Source organism: Lathamus discolor, chromosome 18 (genome assembly GCF_037157495.1).
Source record: "Lathamus discolor isolate bLatDis1 chromosome 18, bLatDis1.hap1, whole genome shotgun sequence".
NCBI lineage: Eukaryota > Metazoa > Chordata > Aves > Psittaciformes > Psittacidae > Lathamus > Lathamus discolor.
This window is the reverse complement of record NC_088901.1, coordinates 3,134,067-3,151,632: the sequence shown is the minus strand read 5'-3', so window position 1 is coordinate 3,151,632 and position 17,566 is coordinate 3,134,067. Positions and strand designations below refer to the sequence as shown.

The window sequence follows — 17,566 nt, the reverse complement described above, 5'->3', positions numbered from 1 at the left end:
CAAAATATTGCTTGCCTGAGGCCAGTAGTAGGTTTTGATGAGTGAGTCAAGTGTCATCACTCACCACCATAGCAAAGGACAAGCAAATGACTTTTGTGTCTGAACTGGTGAGTGTGCAGAGCAGGTCGTGAGAGCAGATCCTTTGTGCCCTGCAACAAGTCATGAAATACTGTTTGTTTCCGTTTAAATTGCTGTGTGCTTCTCACTAAGGTCAGACTGGCAGAGGTGTTGGGCATTGCTGCCAGGTCCTGCCAGAACCTGGGCATGCAGCAGGCTCTGAACACCAGCGCGCTGTGAGTGCACATAGATTACACTGAAGCGACCAGCTTTGCTTGGTTTCCCACTTTGTTTCAGGGAAGAAAGGTGATTTGGAAGTCGGGTATTCCCGGAACAGCACAGGATCAGATGGTTTTCTGGATGCCAGCTGCTTCTCAAATGGAATTTTGCCTCCTGGTACATGGCAGCTTAGCCAGAAGGGCTGCAAGCTTTAGTGGTGTTGCTTGATTTATAGTCTTTGGGTTTATTGCACCGTTGTGCTTCTCACATGTACCCTCATATAAAGACACTGAAATCCTTATGTCCTTAGAAATGAACCTGAAATGGGATTTCTGGTGAAATGTTTCCTTCCCATTAGGTCTGATGGTGTGTAGAGAACTACAGCAAACCCCCATCCACCCATTTAGCCTTCACTCTTTATCTGTTTGTAGGAACTTGCACCTTCTTGCTTGCTTGCTTGCTTTTCTTTTTGTCTCTTAGCTAAGGCAGGATGGATGTGAAAAGCCATTGCTGGTTTTCTGCACTAGTGATGAAGCAGTTTCTCAAGGCTGCTGTGTGGTTCAGAAGCAGAAATGAGACCAAAACCTGAGTATTTCCAACCTCCTCTGCCTATGGGTTCCCCATCTAAGGTTCAGAGTTCTGGGTGGGAGCATCATCTCTGCCAGCATGGTAGTCACTGCTCATTGTGTAGGTCTGAATCTGTGACTGAATGACTCTGATGAGTTTTGCTCTATCTTCTCTTGTGTTAATGTTTCTGAGTCTTAAAATGTGAAGGATGAAAAGCAATCACAGAGAGGGACAAATGGGGAACATTCCTCCCTCGCTACAGCTCTTCTAAATGTTCCAACTTAGTTCTGCTGTCTTTTTAATTGCACAGTTTGCTTCCTTTTATTGGGCTATCTTGATTTTAGTGTAGATTTTACTGATTCAGAGCATTATAAGGAAGGTAATTTCTTTATTATATATGGTTTTAGGGGTTTTACTGGATTTATAAAACACAGGAGTGGAAAAGGCCCATTATTGTATTGGGTCTTCTCTGGTTAGTACAAGATTATTTTCTACATTGTGATTTTTGACAGTTTTCCTGGCCCAGTTTTAAGTCAATTCTACAACTTAATTACTCCTGTCCAAATATCTTCCAAACTCCTTGTCCCAGAGGGAGCTCTGTAAATAGCCTTGGTGCTTGAGCTTTAAAGCCTAAATGCAAAGAATAACATCTAAAAAGTGATGCCTTTTCCTTTGCTGAAACTGGCAGCAAAACACTGGCTACAAACAAGGGTTTACAGATGTACATCAAACACTAATGGATGGAGGCTGCAGTTGTTCCATAGCACCCTCCATAAGGCTTGTTTAGTGGGATCCATGGCTCTCCCCACAGCCGTGGCACGGGTCTGGTCTGTGCATGTAGCCAAGGACATGGGGTGCAGATGTTCCATGTTTTTGAAGTTCGGTTAAAGCCATTGGAAGCTGAGTGGTGCTGCAGTTCATGCTCCTCTGCTCCAGCTTCCACCCCCTGGACACAGCCAGTGTGCCACTGATCCCTATGATGCAGGATTGTGAGTAGTTGGGATTTTATACTTTGGGGGAAAAGGAGGAGCTCCTCCTCCTTGTGATACCCAAAGATACTTGACATTGCCGTTTACAAACATCTGCCCTGCTTTTGACCCAGTTAAGATCCTCAAGAAGAGCTGTGGTGCTTGAGTTAGAGCTGCAGGCGTGCTCAAAACAGCATTATTATCCTACATCAGCTCTGTGGTTTTGCCTTTGGCTGAATTAAACACTTTCAACCTGTAGGTAGAAGGTTGAGCATATGGAAGGCAGAACAGGTTGCTCCAAGCCCTGTCCAACCTGGCTTTGAACACTGCCAGGGATGGGGCAGCCACAGCTTCTCTGGGCACCCTGTGCCAGCGCCTCAGCACCCTCACAGGGAAGAGCTTCTGCCTAAGAGCTCATCTCAATCTCCCCCTCAGCACCAATGGTTTTGCTCATAATGGAAACTGAGTTGAGCTGACAGCTGAAGGGAAGGTTGTGAATCTTGTTTTTATTATTTTTTAAACAAGCAGTTACGTTCTGAGATTGTAAATATTCCAACTACATTTAAAGAGCAGGAACGTACAGCAAATTTATGGTCAGAGCTTGGTTAATGTCTACTGCAGAAAACAGTTGAGTAATTGGCTACAGGGATCCCATGCAGCAGTAGGGCTTTTAGTCAAGTCTTATAATGGAGCCCATTAGTTTATTTGCTGGGATGCAAAAGCAGTATGTGGAGCTTAAGCATTTTAAGAGCTTTATAGCATTTCTAGAGCAGAGCTGTGACAATGCAGCAGTATAGAGGGACCTGGCAACAGCTGTGTGTTGCTGCTGCTCTCCTCCAGGTTGTACAGACTTGTTATTTGTACATAGTGTGTGAGTTTGTGCATCCACCTGGGTAGTTATGTGTCTGTAATTTAAAATCCTGGTACTCCTCATATCCAGACCAAAGCTCCTGCTGAATCCAGAGATGCCAGGATTGGCAAAAACATCATAGAAATCAAACAACTGGTTCATCTTTTTGTCCTCAAACTGCACATCTGCTTAATGCTCTTCACTTTCATTCCAGTTAAATAGCATGGACAAAATACAAGTTTTAATGTTTTTCCCCTATCTTTTGAAACAAATACTGCTCTAAAAACGCCTTTGTGAACTGTAAGCAACAGGCCTATTTATTCTGTGCCTCTTTTGTTCTGTTTTGTTTCCACACCCCAGTTTTCTTTCCTATCATTAAATAAAGAGCCCAAAGACTAAGCAGAAAGGTGGAACAGGATTTCTCAGAGAGATTCATCAACGTCCCAACAGAAGACTGCGATATGTTGAATGCCTTAGACTGGACAGACAGCTCTGGTACCTTGCCTGGTAGCAACATACAAGTAAGAAACCACGGAACACACAATGCAAGAGGCCACCCTGCCCTTGGCAGCACAGGATATTTGCAATATAGTCTATGGTTGCAAAGAAAAGTCACGCAGGGAAAACACTTTGCTTTAAACAACTGGGTCCGCAATACTGAGAAACTGGTGAAGTGTTAGTGCCGATTTAGGCTGATGATGCTCCCTCTCCCCTTCTCCTTTTTTTCTCAATTGATTTCTGAAGGCAGGAAGTGTTTTAAGTAATTGTTTTCTGCTAATAGAAGTTATGGGCCTGATCTTCCTCATTCTCAGTAATGTCCACACAACACAGGCATGAAATCCCATTAATTTCAGCCCAGCATGAGAAAGACATTTTCTCTGAAAGGCAAATGTTCTCAAGTTGTGAGGTTGAGTCTTTAGGCTCTTTTCATATCAGTAATTGTGGGGTTTGCAACTTCTGACAGTTGTCTGTATCTTCTCTATTCATGATAGTGACGAATAGAGGTCTCATGTAAATCAGAACCAAGATCTGATGGTCACAGACGTGGTGTTCTCTGTTAGAGGAGGGTGAGTGACTGTTGACTGTTTCCCAGATTGCTTTCAACTGTTATTTCAGTTCGATTGCACTTCTGATGGCTGAAAATGAATGCATAAAATTACCCTCCAGGCTGCAAGTTCTGAATCTCAGAGGGGAGAAAGATTAATTTCAAGTGAAATAAATTGGAGCTGAAGGGACTTGAGAGCTCTGAAAAATCTGATTGTTGGTATTGCGTCAGCATTCAGAATCACTGGTTTACACTCCCATAAAACTCATGGAATCGTGGAATGGTTTGGGTTGGAAGGGACCTTAAAGCTCATCCAGTTCCAACCCCTGCCACGGTTCCAACACCTTCCACTAGACCAGGTTGCTCAATTAATGTGGAACTGGCTCCACTGGCTTTCTTGGAGGTCCTTTGGGTGATCATTTTGCAGTGGCCTAATTTTTGCCCTGTATTTAATTAGTCATTATACTTCTGCTTCTTAAAAGAGCTTAATAGTGTCTTGCCACGTGTTTTCTCTTAAACAGCAGTACCATTCCTTTGCGGAAGCAGCTTCCTGTGTATTGATTCCTCTTAAGAGTAGAGAATCAACAAAGTACCGTGTTATTTATTAGACTGAAAGACACCAGATAACACTGTGTTTTATATTAGGTATATAAGAGCACTGAGTACCACAGGTAGAAAGGTTTAGCTGAAACATGGTAACTGCCTCCACAGGAAACTGTTTCATTCTTAAGATGCCAGGCACTTCTTTTTCCTTCCAGAAATGTCACTTTTTTTGCTGTTTAATCCTTTTCCCCCTTCCTTCCTGCTATATCCCAGTTCTTGCGTGCACAAAGATATTTTTCCTTAATTCCCTTCAAAAAATTCTCAGGAAAGACAGATTATTTGTGTGGATTTCATATTAGCAACCATCCTCTGTTGAACTCCGCTGTGTAAAGGAAGATGCAGTCCTGATAGCACAGTTACGCCTTTCCAGAATGTAGGAATGAGGGATACTGCCTTGAAGAGGCCCGGAATGACACTGGAGGTTGCTTCCATGGCTCAGCCAGTCCTCACCATCAGATCAGCAACAGCTCATAAAGATATTTGTTGTTTTTTGGCTTCTGGTGCTGGGCTCCCCCAGTTCATGTGGCTGCAGGGACACCATCACATCATTAAAGGAGGAGGTAACAGCCTGTGTCTTGCCTGGTTCGGGCTCAATCAGAACAGGTCATTTTATGCAGAGCCCCATCTGCTAATTGAGAGCGACCCTGGCATCTTCCCCACCTCCAGCTGCAAGCTCTGCTCCGTGTGAGCTCTGCTGCTTAATGGCACATAATGCTCTGGAGATGCTCCTTCCACTGCTCTCCAGCTCGTGATGCTGAGCTGTCCTTACCAGCCACAGCACCCCAGGGACCTGCACCCCTGTGCTGCTTCTCTGGCAGCATTTGAGGAAGGCGATAGGTTTCTCTTTTAAACTGGATGGTCTCCTGCAGGAAACTTGGTCCATTTGGAATTCTGTTTTCTCTGCAATGGATTGTTTCTCTTTTTGCTGAAATAAAAATGATGCTCTTCTCTTCAGGGCTGCAGAGGAAGAAGGGAGCTTTTTAGAAGCAAGTCCAACATCTTTGAACCTTTAAGAAATACAGTTTTCAGATAAAGAAAAGGGAATAGAGGGAAGAACATTGGGAATAAGGCTTTGATAGTGTGCTGGAGGCGGGAGCCTGAGCTCAGGAAGCATGCAGGAGTAGAGGAAGAGCGGTGCTTCTCAATACAATGAGGAGCCTGCTTCAGAGGTGAAGCAAATGCTTTTCAACTGGGTTTAGCAGGTTTGAGCAGAGCAGATGGCTGAGAAAAGATCTCGGTCTAATCGAGTGCTGTGAATAAAAGCTTTGGAGCAGAGCTTGCTAATGCAGCCCACCTCTGACTTGTCTCTTTCAATGTGGAGTTCAGTAACTCTGTGTTGCAGGCAGTAGGATCAAGGAGGGAGTGACCTTTAGAGCTGTTTGCTCATCACAGAGGTGACTCTTTCATTTATTTATCTATTGCTCGGTGCTCGGTTGCGTTTGCAGATGGGGACTAATAAAAGATGCACATTGACACTATTTGACACACTTTAATCATTTTAGCTGGGCAGATGAAGTGTTCCTTCATTGCCTGAGATTTCATTAACCTTAAAGGATGTGAGTCTGAAGTCTGCTGCCTGTCATTCCTTTTCCATAGCTGCCCCACGGTGAGAGTGCTTCACTGTGTGTGCACAGGGTTGTCTTGTTCTGCATCTGAGTTTACTCTCGGCCTGCAGTAGGATAAGGAATATACAGGGATGGGAGGCATGTCTGAGCTGGAGCAGAGCCTCCATGGAAGGCAGCTCGTAGTTTCTTGAGGGTCTAAACTTCAGGGAGTTGAGACTGGGAGCTCGGAAACTGCAGCTCCTGGTCTTACTTACTCCTGGTACATGTCATCTACCTACCTGCTGCCTGTGGCTTCTCTTAGGAATATTTCTAGGTGTCCTGCATTCAGCTGTAACAGTTATTTTTTTCCTTCTTAGTAACTGGTGTGGTTCCTTATTGTGGCTTTAGCCTCAGAACAGTGTTGATAACACACTGATGTTTTCAGTTGTTGCTAAGTGATGCTTACTCTCATCAAGGACTTTTCAGTCCCACGCTCTGCCAATGAGGAGGGACACAGGAAGCTGGGAGTGAGCAGAGTCAGGACACCTGACCCAAACTAGCCAAAGGGGTATTCCATACCACAGCACGTCATGCCCATTATAGAAACTGGGGGGAGGTACCCAGAAGGCCCAGATCGCTGCTTTGGTTGGGCTGGGTATCGGTTGGCTGGTGCTGAGCAGTTGTATTCGGCATCACTTGTGTTCCTTTTTTTTTCCTTTCCCCTCTCAGTTTTCTATTCTCTCCCCTTGTTACTTCCCTTATTAATGGTAGCAGTAGCAGTTTTCTGTTATACCTTAGTTACTGGACTGTTCTTATCTCAGCCCATGGGACTTACATTCTTCTGATTCTCCTCCCCATCCCACTGGGACCAGGGATGGAAGAAAGACGGGAGTGAGTGAGCGGCTGCATGGTGCTGAGTTACTGGCTGGGCTTAAACTACAACACTAGGTTATTTGGGAATGCTTGGTTTGGATCTGAGACTCTGCCTTCTGTCTTTGAGTCAGGGCTCCACTGTGCCTTTCACTAAGAAGGTGCTGTGCAAGAAAGAACTTACCATATGATGAAAGGCTACTTCTCAGTGCCGGCTGTTCATCAACAGCCTCTGCCTATCCCTGCATTCCTCTGCCCCTCTGGGAAGTTCATTTCCCAGCAGACTGTCAAGTGTCACTGAAGAAGGGTTGGGAACCGCTTGGCCTCTTGCAGCTCCAGATGCTGACATCATTAAAGCCCAGCCAGCACCAGCTGGGAGACGTATTGGACCAGTTCTCCACTGGAATGTGACATCTCTGTCAATGGCTGGGTGGTTTCTGCTTGCACTGAGATTTTAGGGAAGTTGCTGTATGTCCTAGCTGAAATAAATGTAATGGTGCTGTGTTGGATGAATTTGAACCATCAGAGCAGAGGTTTGGCTTAAACTGCTTTTCTGAGGGTGTTTCTCCCGATGTGTTCATCAGATGTCTGGGGTTTATAAGGGGAGCACATGCAGTGCAGGTAGAATTAATGTTGTTTTCCTTCATGGACCACAAAATGTATTGCTGGGGTAGTTTTGGGGCCTGTTGGTGGCACTTTGAGGGAAAGCTTTGTTGGGTGTTTCTGGCTTTTATTGTTACTTAATGCTTTCTAACTTATATTCAGCCACTTCTTTTTGTCCCATACCTAGTTGCTCCTCAGGGAATCCTGTTCCTTCCTGCCCCCCTTCCTAGCCCTTTCACTCCTACTTATTTGCTTGCTTTCTTCTCTTAACCTACAGTTCTGTTTAAATGAGTTTGGACTGTTAGAAGTCATTACCGAAGCAGAAGCAGAAGCCATAAAAACTCTTTCAGCCTTAGCAGTAAATGCCAGCCCAACCAGCTTTGCTCCTGCTGCTCCCGACACTTCTGCTGCCTCTAGCACTGGTTTGGAAGGTGAGCTTTTTTGCTGTGGGAGAGAATATTGTTTCTGAAACAGCTTCTAGAAGCGGGTCTGACTGAAAGGCGTGTTTTGTGGAGCTCCAGGTGCAGCATGGCGGATGAGTCACTGTCTGACCGCCAATATTTAAGGAGTAGTTTGAGTGTAATTACTGTGTAGTCGTAATGGTAGCTGGTGCACACACTGCACTCACCTGTGTGCAGGGGAAGTGTAACTGGTTGTAGAAGTGATCTGGACTAGATTGTTGATGAGGTCAAGCATCCCTCTCATGCTGAATTTTAACCTGTGTCCTAGGATCTCCTGAGGGGGTGATTCTGGGAAGCCGGTCCAGGTTATTCCATGGATGAGTGTGACTTCCACTTGAGCAGAGCTCTTCAAGTGCTCTTTGTTCTTCCAAGATTTCCCTGTTCTCTTTTCCCTGCTTGGAATCACTGGTCCCTGACAGCACAGGGAGAGGCTTTAAGTTGTGATACGGGCAGGTATGCATGGCGTCTGTGTGCAAGCGGCCTCTCTGCCCAATTCCAGCCAAGACCATCTGACATCCATATTCGGCTAGAGGGAGCAATCAAATAAAAATGAGTAACGTCAGTTGTCGTAACAGAATGAGTGCAAGTGCTGGGAGGGAGACTAAGAAAATGGCTTTAAAGAAAAAGCAAAGTGACTCATATCTCGGTGTTCTGGAGTGTGGGGGGTTTGTCTTCTAAAGTGTTTAATGGTGCGTTCAGAACTGGATTGATCAAACCAGTGCATGCAAGCACTGCCACTGAATGCAGAACAGGAATGACGTGTGTGGAGGAGCCACTGTGCACAACTGGCACGTCAGGTTACTTGAGCATCAGTGCAGAGCAGATGCCTGGTAATGGGTATCACTGTGTAATTTGCATTAGGAAGAACTCAGATCATAGGAGAAAATAAACGTAAATGAGATGCTGGAGTTATTCCTTACATTTTCATGCTTTCATTCAGATGAAAGATTGCCATAGATCTCTTGCTAGATGTAGAAATAATTGTTTCTATTCTCCCATCAATAATGTGCTGTTTTTAGCGGCTGCCTATGAATGATTTTCCCATGCACAAAGTATATATAAAGGCAGAAGTTTTTCAACTTAACCAACCATATTAAAAGTATTCAAGCAAGATGGACTTGTTTGACATTTGTCTTCTTTCAAGGGAGAGGGTTACTACTTTCAAGGCAGAACTATAACAAGATTTGTAGCAGTGTCCTGCTTCTAGCCTTGAGTGTACATCCTCCTTTAGCACCTGTACAGGAGGCAGGTTGCTCCAAACTGAAAACATTACAGATCAAAACGGGTTCACTCTGCCTCTCAATGGGCTACCAAGGGTCACTTCATGAAAGTTTGCAAGGGACTTTGACAGGACTAATTGCATGAAAGGTGCTTTCACATTCTAATGTAATAGTTGTCTGTCTTTGCTTCTACAGTGCCCACAGAAGCCGTGCCCTGCTCCGGTTTCCAACTGTGTGAGCCAATGGATTGCTTTGGGAATGGAAAGTTCTGTACTCAGATGGGCTCCCAGCAGCACAGGGACAGGTAAAAAACCCCAGATTCTTGTTCTGTGTTTGAAAGCATCTAAAGAGAACATTGTGGTAGAGAAAAGTGTTGCTGTGAGGAGAATGAAGTCCTCAAAACAAGTGTTACCATGGCAGAGCTGCCAGTGACCTTCCTCTTTCCCTTGAAGCTCTCGTGCCTGACCAAGGGAAGCTCCTCTCCAGAGCTCCATCCCTTTTTCTCTTCTCTTCACAGCCTGGAGAAATACTGGCTGCCTGCTTGATGTCTCAGTTCCCCACCTTACAGATAAGGATGATGTCTTAACTTCCTGTAGAGTTGTAAAAGGGCAGAATTAAAACCCCTTTCAAACTGTGGTGGTGGGAGATGTGCCAGCACTTTGGAATGCTTTGAAAAGATACCTGTCTGGCAAATCCTGCAGATGGGATTCACTTCTTCAGCTGTTCACTCTCCTAAAGAGGCACAGAGGCACTGGGAATGCCGCAGGACAATTGTTGCACTTTTAATTTGCCTTTGTTTTCAATTTTGGATGTTTAGCGATACCAGAGACATTCAAGATGATTGCAGAAACAGGGGAAATAGTAGAAATGTTAATCCCAGCAGTGGCTGTCAGGTGAACGAGGCTGACAGACCTGTCAAACGTCTCAGGAGGAAGAGAAGACTGCTTCTGGAGTCTGAGGATGACGAGGAAAATGCAGATGAGGATGAGGTAAATAAGGCTGCATGTGTTTTCTTTAAGGAGAACTGTGAAAGTTGGGCCAGCTCTCTCAGATTTCAGTGTGCAATGCAGGCTGAGCCGAGGGAGGTTGTGCTGTGCCCAGGAGATTGGTCCAGGGCTGAGCCTGATTTACATCAGTAATAAGAATATCTGGTGTGAAGTCTGGGAAGTTGGAAGGGTGGATAGCTTGTGTGAAGTCAGAGTCAGGATTTCAGACAGTGAGTGTATAGGTGTAGGTATAGCCCTGAGCGCCAAGTGTATTTCACAGCAATAAACCCGCATGCCTCCAAACTACAATTCAGGACTATGATGTGATGCTGAAGATCAGCGTCAAACCACAGAGTTTGATTCCCTTTTATTAGGTACTTGGAAGTACACTCGCTGCACTACTAGAAACCTGTATTAATGACAGATGAACACAAGTACCTCAGTCCTGACCTGATCTTTTCTTACCCTTCATTAAGCACCTTACTCCCTTTAGGGGCTTTTTTGTGCAAGCCTGTACTCAGCTGCCTCATATGTAGCATCTCAGGCTTGAACCATTTTCTTTCTCTTCACGTATTGCACATGCTTTTGTAATGCAGAGACACTGGGGCAGGTGTTTGTTGGGAATGCAAGCTGGAACTTCTGATGTCATGAGCAGTTGAACTCATCTTGTTGCTCAGCTTTTCCCTGTGCTGTGTATAAGATGTTGTAAAGTCTGTATGTTCTCAGAAGTCCTTGCATTCTGTCTCTTTCCCTTCCTCCTTGTTTGAAACTGCCCCCCTGTCTCTTCTGGGCCATGTTTGGTAGGCAGCTTTGCATTTCAGATTGTGCCCTTTTGGGTTTGCTTTGAGAAGCAACAACCCTGGGTGAATTAAACATGAGTTTGAAAACCGTGTAGAAGAAATGGGAATGGCAGTGTGGCTTGAGCCTGACCATGTTTTCTGGGATGTTCATCTATGATAGTAGTTACTTGAAGCTTCTGCTTCCTTCAGGGCTTCATAAATGACTTTTTTTGCTGTATCTATTCCCTGGCATAGATGGACATAAGACCTGTGAAAGGAAATGGAGGATTACATTGATGTTGCTTACGTGAGCAGTAAATTCTGCATTGCAGAAAGCAAATCCTGTGCATTGTAATAGAGATTTTGGGCCCTTGCTTTTCTTCAGTAGCCACATTGAAATGAACCTTAGTAGCGTATATAAAATAATTTGTAAAGCACTTTGGGATGCTGCAGGATCAAAGTTATGTATGTAACATACCCTACTAATGTTCTTGCAGGGTTATTCAGAAGAAAATAATGATAGCTAATAGTCCTGTTAGTTACATGTTACATCCTTATTGTACCTGCATTGTGAGATGATCAAAGAGGGAGGAAAAAACAATATTGCTAAACTTGTTTTTAACATATCTGTGTCTAGGAGAAGAATAAATCAAATAATATGAAAAGCCGCAGAAACACTAAACCAATAAAACAAGGTGAGCTAAGCTCATAGTCTCTTTTCTTTAATGTTTATAGATTATTTTGACTAGCTATTATAAAATGAATCATAGTAAACAGGAGAGGAAAGGACAGTAGAGCTCATTTCACATGCAGAATAGCTGATGAGGTACATAACCCTCTTACCACAGCAGTCTTCTGAAGGGTATTAGCAAGAACATAGCAGATCTTCCTCTGTGATGGGCACAGTGCAGAGGAGCTGGAAGGAGACAACCTGATCAGAGCTCACTGAAGACAACAAGAATCTTTCCTCTTTTGGCTTTAGAGAGCTTCGTAGCCACAGACTACAAATGCCAAATAGCAAATAAGTTGTGAACAACATGTGATTGATTATAGACTATGGGTTATCTTCATTAGATACCTTAAAAGAGTTAGCGTATGTAACTGGGGGAGATTTCTAATGTGCATTTAAAATGTAATTTTCTGTGTTGTAACCATGGTCCTACTAGAATGAATCCAAGCACCTCCCCAGGATGTTGTTTTCATCACCTGTGTACTGATAGCTGCTTCTCTAGTAGATGCATTGTGGTATTAGCAGGTTATAAATATATCTGTGTATATCTGTACCTAAAAAATCTTGTGAACTGAACAAAGATTCACTTGGCTTTTCATTTGTTTTAGGTTTATTTCAGCTGTCATTATATGCCTCTTCTATGCTGTCTTCTAGTTTGTATCTAACCCCTTATTCCTCTGTGACATCTCAGGAGAAGGAATTCTTTCCCACAATTTTCAGTTACTGTATCTTGTCCAAACTTTACAGTGGCAACTCTCCACAGGCAGCTTGCCAGCAATCCGAGTGCCACAATTCATTGGACCTGGGATATAATAAATAACTTCTTTTATTTTAATGAGAAATGAGCACGGGTTTCCGCCTGCTGGAATTCATTCCTTGCCTGAAAAGTTGGCTAACACTGCCTCCTTTGGGGTACAACTGCAGAACAGCATTGGTGTGTACATGGGAGGAGAAAAAGAGAGGGCAGAGCGGGAGGAATCAGAGAGAAACATTCATTTTTCTCTTTGTGTTTGATTGCTTAGTTGTTCCTGGAAAGAAGAAGGTATGGAACTGGGTTTCCTACTTAGAAGAGGAACGGATGCCAGCTGCTCCCCTAAAACTGTTCAGAGAGGTTGGCAGCTTTTTCAACTCTTCTGCTATGTTTCTTCTCAGGCAGCATCACAGAATTACTAACACAGTGGAGGTAGAATTAGAGCCTACCCTCAAGCCAGCAGTTACATTTATGAGTTGTTTTGGTGCAGTAAAACCTCCACATGTTTGTTTCCAGCCCTGAAGCACTGTGGAAACAAGCATCTGCCCTGTGAGACTCGTCCCAGACCAGGGTGTAAAAATGCTGGTTGGATCTCACTCCCAAATAAGCAATGACTGTTCTAATCTGCTTTGGGCTGCTCGGAATAAATGGGCTGTTAGGCAACCTCCAGGAAGCATTGGAGAGAGAGAGAGCTTAATGTCTTTCACGTGTCCTGTGCTTCATCTGTGGTTGTACAACACCTTGTCCAGCTTTCCTCAGTAGAAAACTGCAAGTCAGTGAGTGCTGTGGTTTTTCTGGAACAACTGTGTACCTGGGCTCCAGATCAAACGTGTCTTGTTCCTTGTACCATTAGGAGATGAGAAGTTACTCATTGGGGAAGTCTGGACTGCTGACCTCATGCTGACACAGGCAAAGGGATTTTAGCTTTCCTGGTTCTTGAGTTGTGCCAGCCCTGCTACACTGGGCTCTGAATCTGCTGGAAGATTTGTTCGTAGCTAATTGCAGCACCCTCATGGTTCAGTTCTTTCAAGAGATGAATTAGAATGACAAATAAATGTGACCTATGGTGCTTATGGCATTATTGATCTCTGTACCTGTGCCCGTCTGTTAAAGCAGCAATCAGTTAGTGATGCAATTCTCTTCTGAGTTGAAAATTTGAAGCTTTAAGTGAACATAATGGCTGCTCTCTGTTAGGTTTCATCTTAGGCATTAAACCTCAATCTTTCTTTCTTTCCCCCATCACAGTATCAGTCATTCCCACAAGGCCGAAATGGATTTAAGGCTGGAATGAAACTGGAAGGGCTGGATCCTGAACACCCCTCTCGGTTTTGCGTTCTCACAGTGGCTGAGGTAGTTGCTCTTCCTGACTTTGATTCCAAAAGTCCATATACTTTAGGCAGGGAAGTCACATTGACCAGTTTTGTTCTAAACTGTTTGAAATGAGGAATGAGCATGGAAACTGGGAGATGTAAATGAGGAAAAATCAAGCTGGCTTTGGGGAAATAAATGAGATCTTAGATAGATCTCTAAATCCAAAAATGAAAGGAACGATTAGTGTTTAACTTCTGTATGACCCTTTATGATAACCAGAGCTCCCCTTATTCTAGGTACAAGGGTACCGAATGCGATTACACTTTGATGGTTATCCAGAGTGCTATGACTTCTGGGTTAATGCTGATTCCGCAGACATCCATCCTGTTGGCTGGTGTGAAAAAACAAGTCATAAGCTGCTCCCTCCTAAAGGTATGGAACAACACATAGAATGGTGTACAAGAAACCATAAATTCTGCTGAGAACTGGTTGTCCTGACTCTGCATGTTTCATTTTTAGTATGATTTCAGTGTGAAAATTGCTCTGAATGGCTTAAAGGGAAGAGGTGGAACTAAGGGAGTGAATCACAAAAGAACAGAACAGCTTCCTTTTGATATTGTCAAAGATTGATGTTGATAGGCAAATTAGGAGCTATTGGATGAGTGCAGAAAGCAGGGAGTCTCTTTGGGGTTCAGAACTTGCTTCTTCCCTGCATTCCATTTTCTAGAAACATCTGAAGATTGAGATTAATGATTGGACTTGAGATGTTTTAGCTGAAATGCATAGCCTTGAAGACTGGGGAGGAGCAGTGACTGTGCAAAGTTCATATCCCACCCAGATCATTTCCGGTTCTGAAAACCCAATCTGAACCTAACAGGGCTGTGTAAAACAATCTTCTGATCTCTCTTTCTAGGTTTCAAGGAGGGAGAATTTAGTTGGACTTCCTATTTGAAGAACTGCAAAGCTCAAGCAGCTCCAAAAAGCCTTTTTAAGACCCTCAGCACTGTGAGTGATATTGAATATAAGATGTTACAAATAGGTCTGATGCAGAGTGAGTTTTGACCAGAATATTGACATGGTTTTAATGCGCTCACGGCAGAGGTGCAGCCGTGGTACAATCAGATACAAGCTGCTTCCTGCTCTGATTTATTTTGAAGATGGGAAACGAGTACAATTTTTCTTTCTTCCCCCAGGCACTGACTTTCCAGAGTGAGAATTTGTATTTCCCTTCCTCCTTTATACTGGAGGAGAAGATTTACACTACCATTTAGTCAATATATTGCACCAGTCTGTTTTGCTGTGTCCCTACAGTCAAGATATTTGTGTCACTTCCCTCTAATTTAATCATTTCCAAAATAATTTCTGGTTTCCAGCAACATCCTGATGTGCACCGTGGGATTCATTATGAGGCTGTGGATCGTGAGCATTTCTCATCCTTCAGCCACTGTTGCTTTCTTTTTGGGTTGTTAGCCTCAGTTCCTGTATAGCACTCTTTCCCATTTTGTGTCACTCGGATGACACAAATTCCATGATCTTATGGATTTCATGCTGCAGATTTGATGCTGCAAAGTACTGACTTCAGTAGGATCGGGGCCTAACTGTGCAGCTCTGCTCTGCTTCCAACTGTCACCTCTTTGCCTTGAAGACTCTCTTAACTTTTCCACTAATAAGATAGGACCTGCAATGCTCACACTTATCCTCAGCCAGTACTCATCACTGCAAGGTGTGTGCCTCTTAGCCTTGGAATCTGTAGTGGTGTTGGGTACTTGGCGATTCTGTTATTCCCAACTACATCCACTCTTCCTTAGGAATAATAGCAATTGTTGCCAGAACACATGGAAATCTTGTCTATAGCCCTCTTGCTGGTAGCTGGTGTGTGTTTTGGTGTGTCGGTTTCGGGGTTACAACCTGCAACAAATGAGTTTATAAGGGTGATTTAAGTGGCCTGACCCAGAATGTGGCTGATGTCCCTTTCCTCATGTCCTGTTCCTCAGCCTGTCACCCCCTCTGGTTTTCGTCTGGGAATGAAGCTGGAGGCAGTGGACAAGAAGAACCCGTCACTGATGTGTGTCGCAACCATCACAGACATGGTGGATAACCGCCTGCTGGTTCATTTCGATAACTGGGATGAGAGTTATGACTACTGGTAAAGAGATGCTGTTTCTAATACATACCTATAAGCAGACTATGGTTTATTTCACTCTTACACTAAAGGTAGTATCTAATATTTTAAGTGTAGTCACTGAAGTTGGGATCTTGAATCAGTTTTCAAGCACCTGAGTAGTTACTTTGGGTTTTTACCAAGTGTGCTTTGCCCAATAGCTTTCCCTGTTACTGGGGGAGGTTGGCTCAGTGCAACACCAGTGGGGTGAGCTCAAACTGCTTGTGAAGGATTTGAAGTAAGAAGCATTTGAGGGAATGCATCTGGCTGACTTGGGTCAGGTCAGGGAGTGCTCCCGTTATCCATTCCTCTGGCAGAGCTAAAGCAAGAGCAAGCTCCACTGGTGATCCCACCTGGAATTGGTAACATCTCTCCTCCAGAACCGGCAGTGGCTGCTGGCATGTCTCTCTGCAAGCTTGGAAGCAGGCAGTACTGAAATCAGTGAAAAGCATTTCCATTTGCTTCAGCAGAGTTTGGCTAAACCCCTTTGAAAATAACAATGATTGCCAACATTGAGGCTTTTCAGTCCTGACCTGCACGATGGTTGCTCTGCACCTGAGAATCTTGATCCCCTGCCCTCATGCTGGAGCCAGGTGGAATATTAAGAAATGTTTTCCCTTTTTGGTTCTTGTTTTCCAGCCTACATCAAGGGATTAACTTGCTTTGAACTTGTAAAAGCAACACAAGACACATGCTTATCAAACCAGCACTGATTCGCTCAGTATCCTCTGTTCTCTCCCCATCTTCTTTTGTCTGTGTTTTTCAGAATAGGGACCTGTTTGGTGGCAAATTTGTCTTTTCTTTCTCTGCCATAAATATGTCATGAGAGCTTTGTAACACCAGTGTTTCCATTTGCAGGACTTTAGATCTCATCCCTTTACTATTTGAGCCAGGGAAGCTTTGTTTCCGTGCCATGTTTTGTTTGGAATTTGAAAATTTTAATGGGAAACACAGGCAAGCAAAGCTTCAAAGTACAGCTTGCCTGAAAATACACAGGCTTTTGCCTACATCTGAAAGACTGCTTTGGTCCCTTCCTTGGAGCACATGTGACAGACGGGGCTGTCTCACAGTGGCCTGTTGCCTCCTTCAGGGACCCAGAAGACCTAAACATGCAACCAGAGAGGGAGCCAGGCAAGCTACCACTAGGTTTCAGCTAGAGTTAGTGGATTATGTGCAGGTCTTGGCAAAGACCTTACAAATCACTTCCCCTTTTCCACAGTGATGTTGTTTCACTTAGGAACGAGGGTTTAGGTTTTGCTTCCTTTCATTTTAGCTGGGATGACCTGGGATGATCCCTGTGGCTGGTATAGTCCATGTGCGGGGAGTTTGTTGTTGGCTTTTAAAGCACCAGACATTCTCTTTTATGTTTCCCTAGTTTTGGGGACAGCTTGAATGCTTTGAACACTTGGCATTAGACATTCTGACGAGGTAATGCTTGTCTTCCACACCCACTGAAAGCATCTGCTAGGCCAGCAAAGGCGTATCAGACAGCATTTGAGATGCTGTTTTTTCTGGTGCTTGGAAATTAACTGGTGCCAACTTTCCTTCTTTGATTCAGGTGTGAAGCTAGCAGCCCATATATCCGTCCTGTTGGCTACTGCCAAGAAACTGGAACCCCACTGACAACACCACCTGGTATGTTGAGAGTGAGACTTATTTCCTGCCTCAGTCAAGTAACCTGCAAGCTTTACCTTCCACATGATTACGTTTGCAAGTTCCAGGCTCCATTCAGTCCTCTTCAGACTGAACAATATTAGTCTTTGTTCTTTTTGCCTCTGCATTTTGTTTTGTTTCATAGCTCTTTCAAGAACTGGGACAGGGGGTTGTGATTTGTAATTGTG

General features: G+C 44.0%; 1 protein-coding gene across 5 annotated transcripts in view; it reads left to right on the top strand.

Moving 5' to 3' along the window:
- Window positions 1–17,566, top strand: part of LOC136023226 (lethal(3)malignant brain tumor-like protein 3) — a 45,790-nt gene that overhangs the window by 5,596 nt on the left and 22,628 nt on the right. For 3 of the 5 annotated variants that reach the window (XM_065697478.1, XM_065697477.1, XM_065697476.1), the window contains exons 2-11: window positions 7,604–7,757; window positions 9,203–9,311; window positions 9,825–9,996; window positions 11,410–11,467; window positions 12,525–12,613; window positions 13,499–13,603; window positions 13,861–13,996; window positions 14,478–14,569; window positions 15,559–15,710; window positions 17,284–17,360. In XM_065697478.1, the coding sequence (XP_065553550.1) occupies window positions 7,604–7,757; window positions 9,203–9,311; window positions 9,825–9,996; window positions 11,410–11,467; window positions 12,525–12,613; window positions 13,499–13,603; window positions 13,861–13,996; window positions 14,478–14,569; window positions 15,559–15,710; window positions 17,284–17,360 (1,144 nt within the window). The remainder of the gene's footprint in view (window positions 1–7,603; window positions 7,758–9,202; window positions 9,312–9,824; window positions 9,997–11,409; window positions 11,468–12,524; window positions 12,614–13,498; window positions 13,604–13,860; window positions 13,997–14,477; window positions 14,570–15,558; window positions 15,711–17,283; window positions 17,361–17,566) is intronic. The other 2 variants (XM_065697479.1, XM_065697481.1) reach the window with 1 other exon arrangement.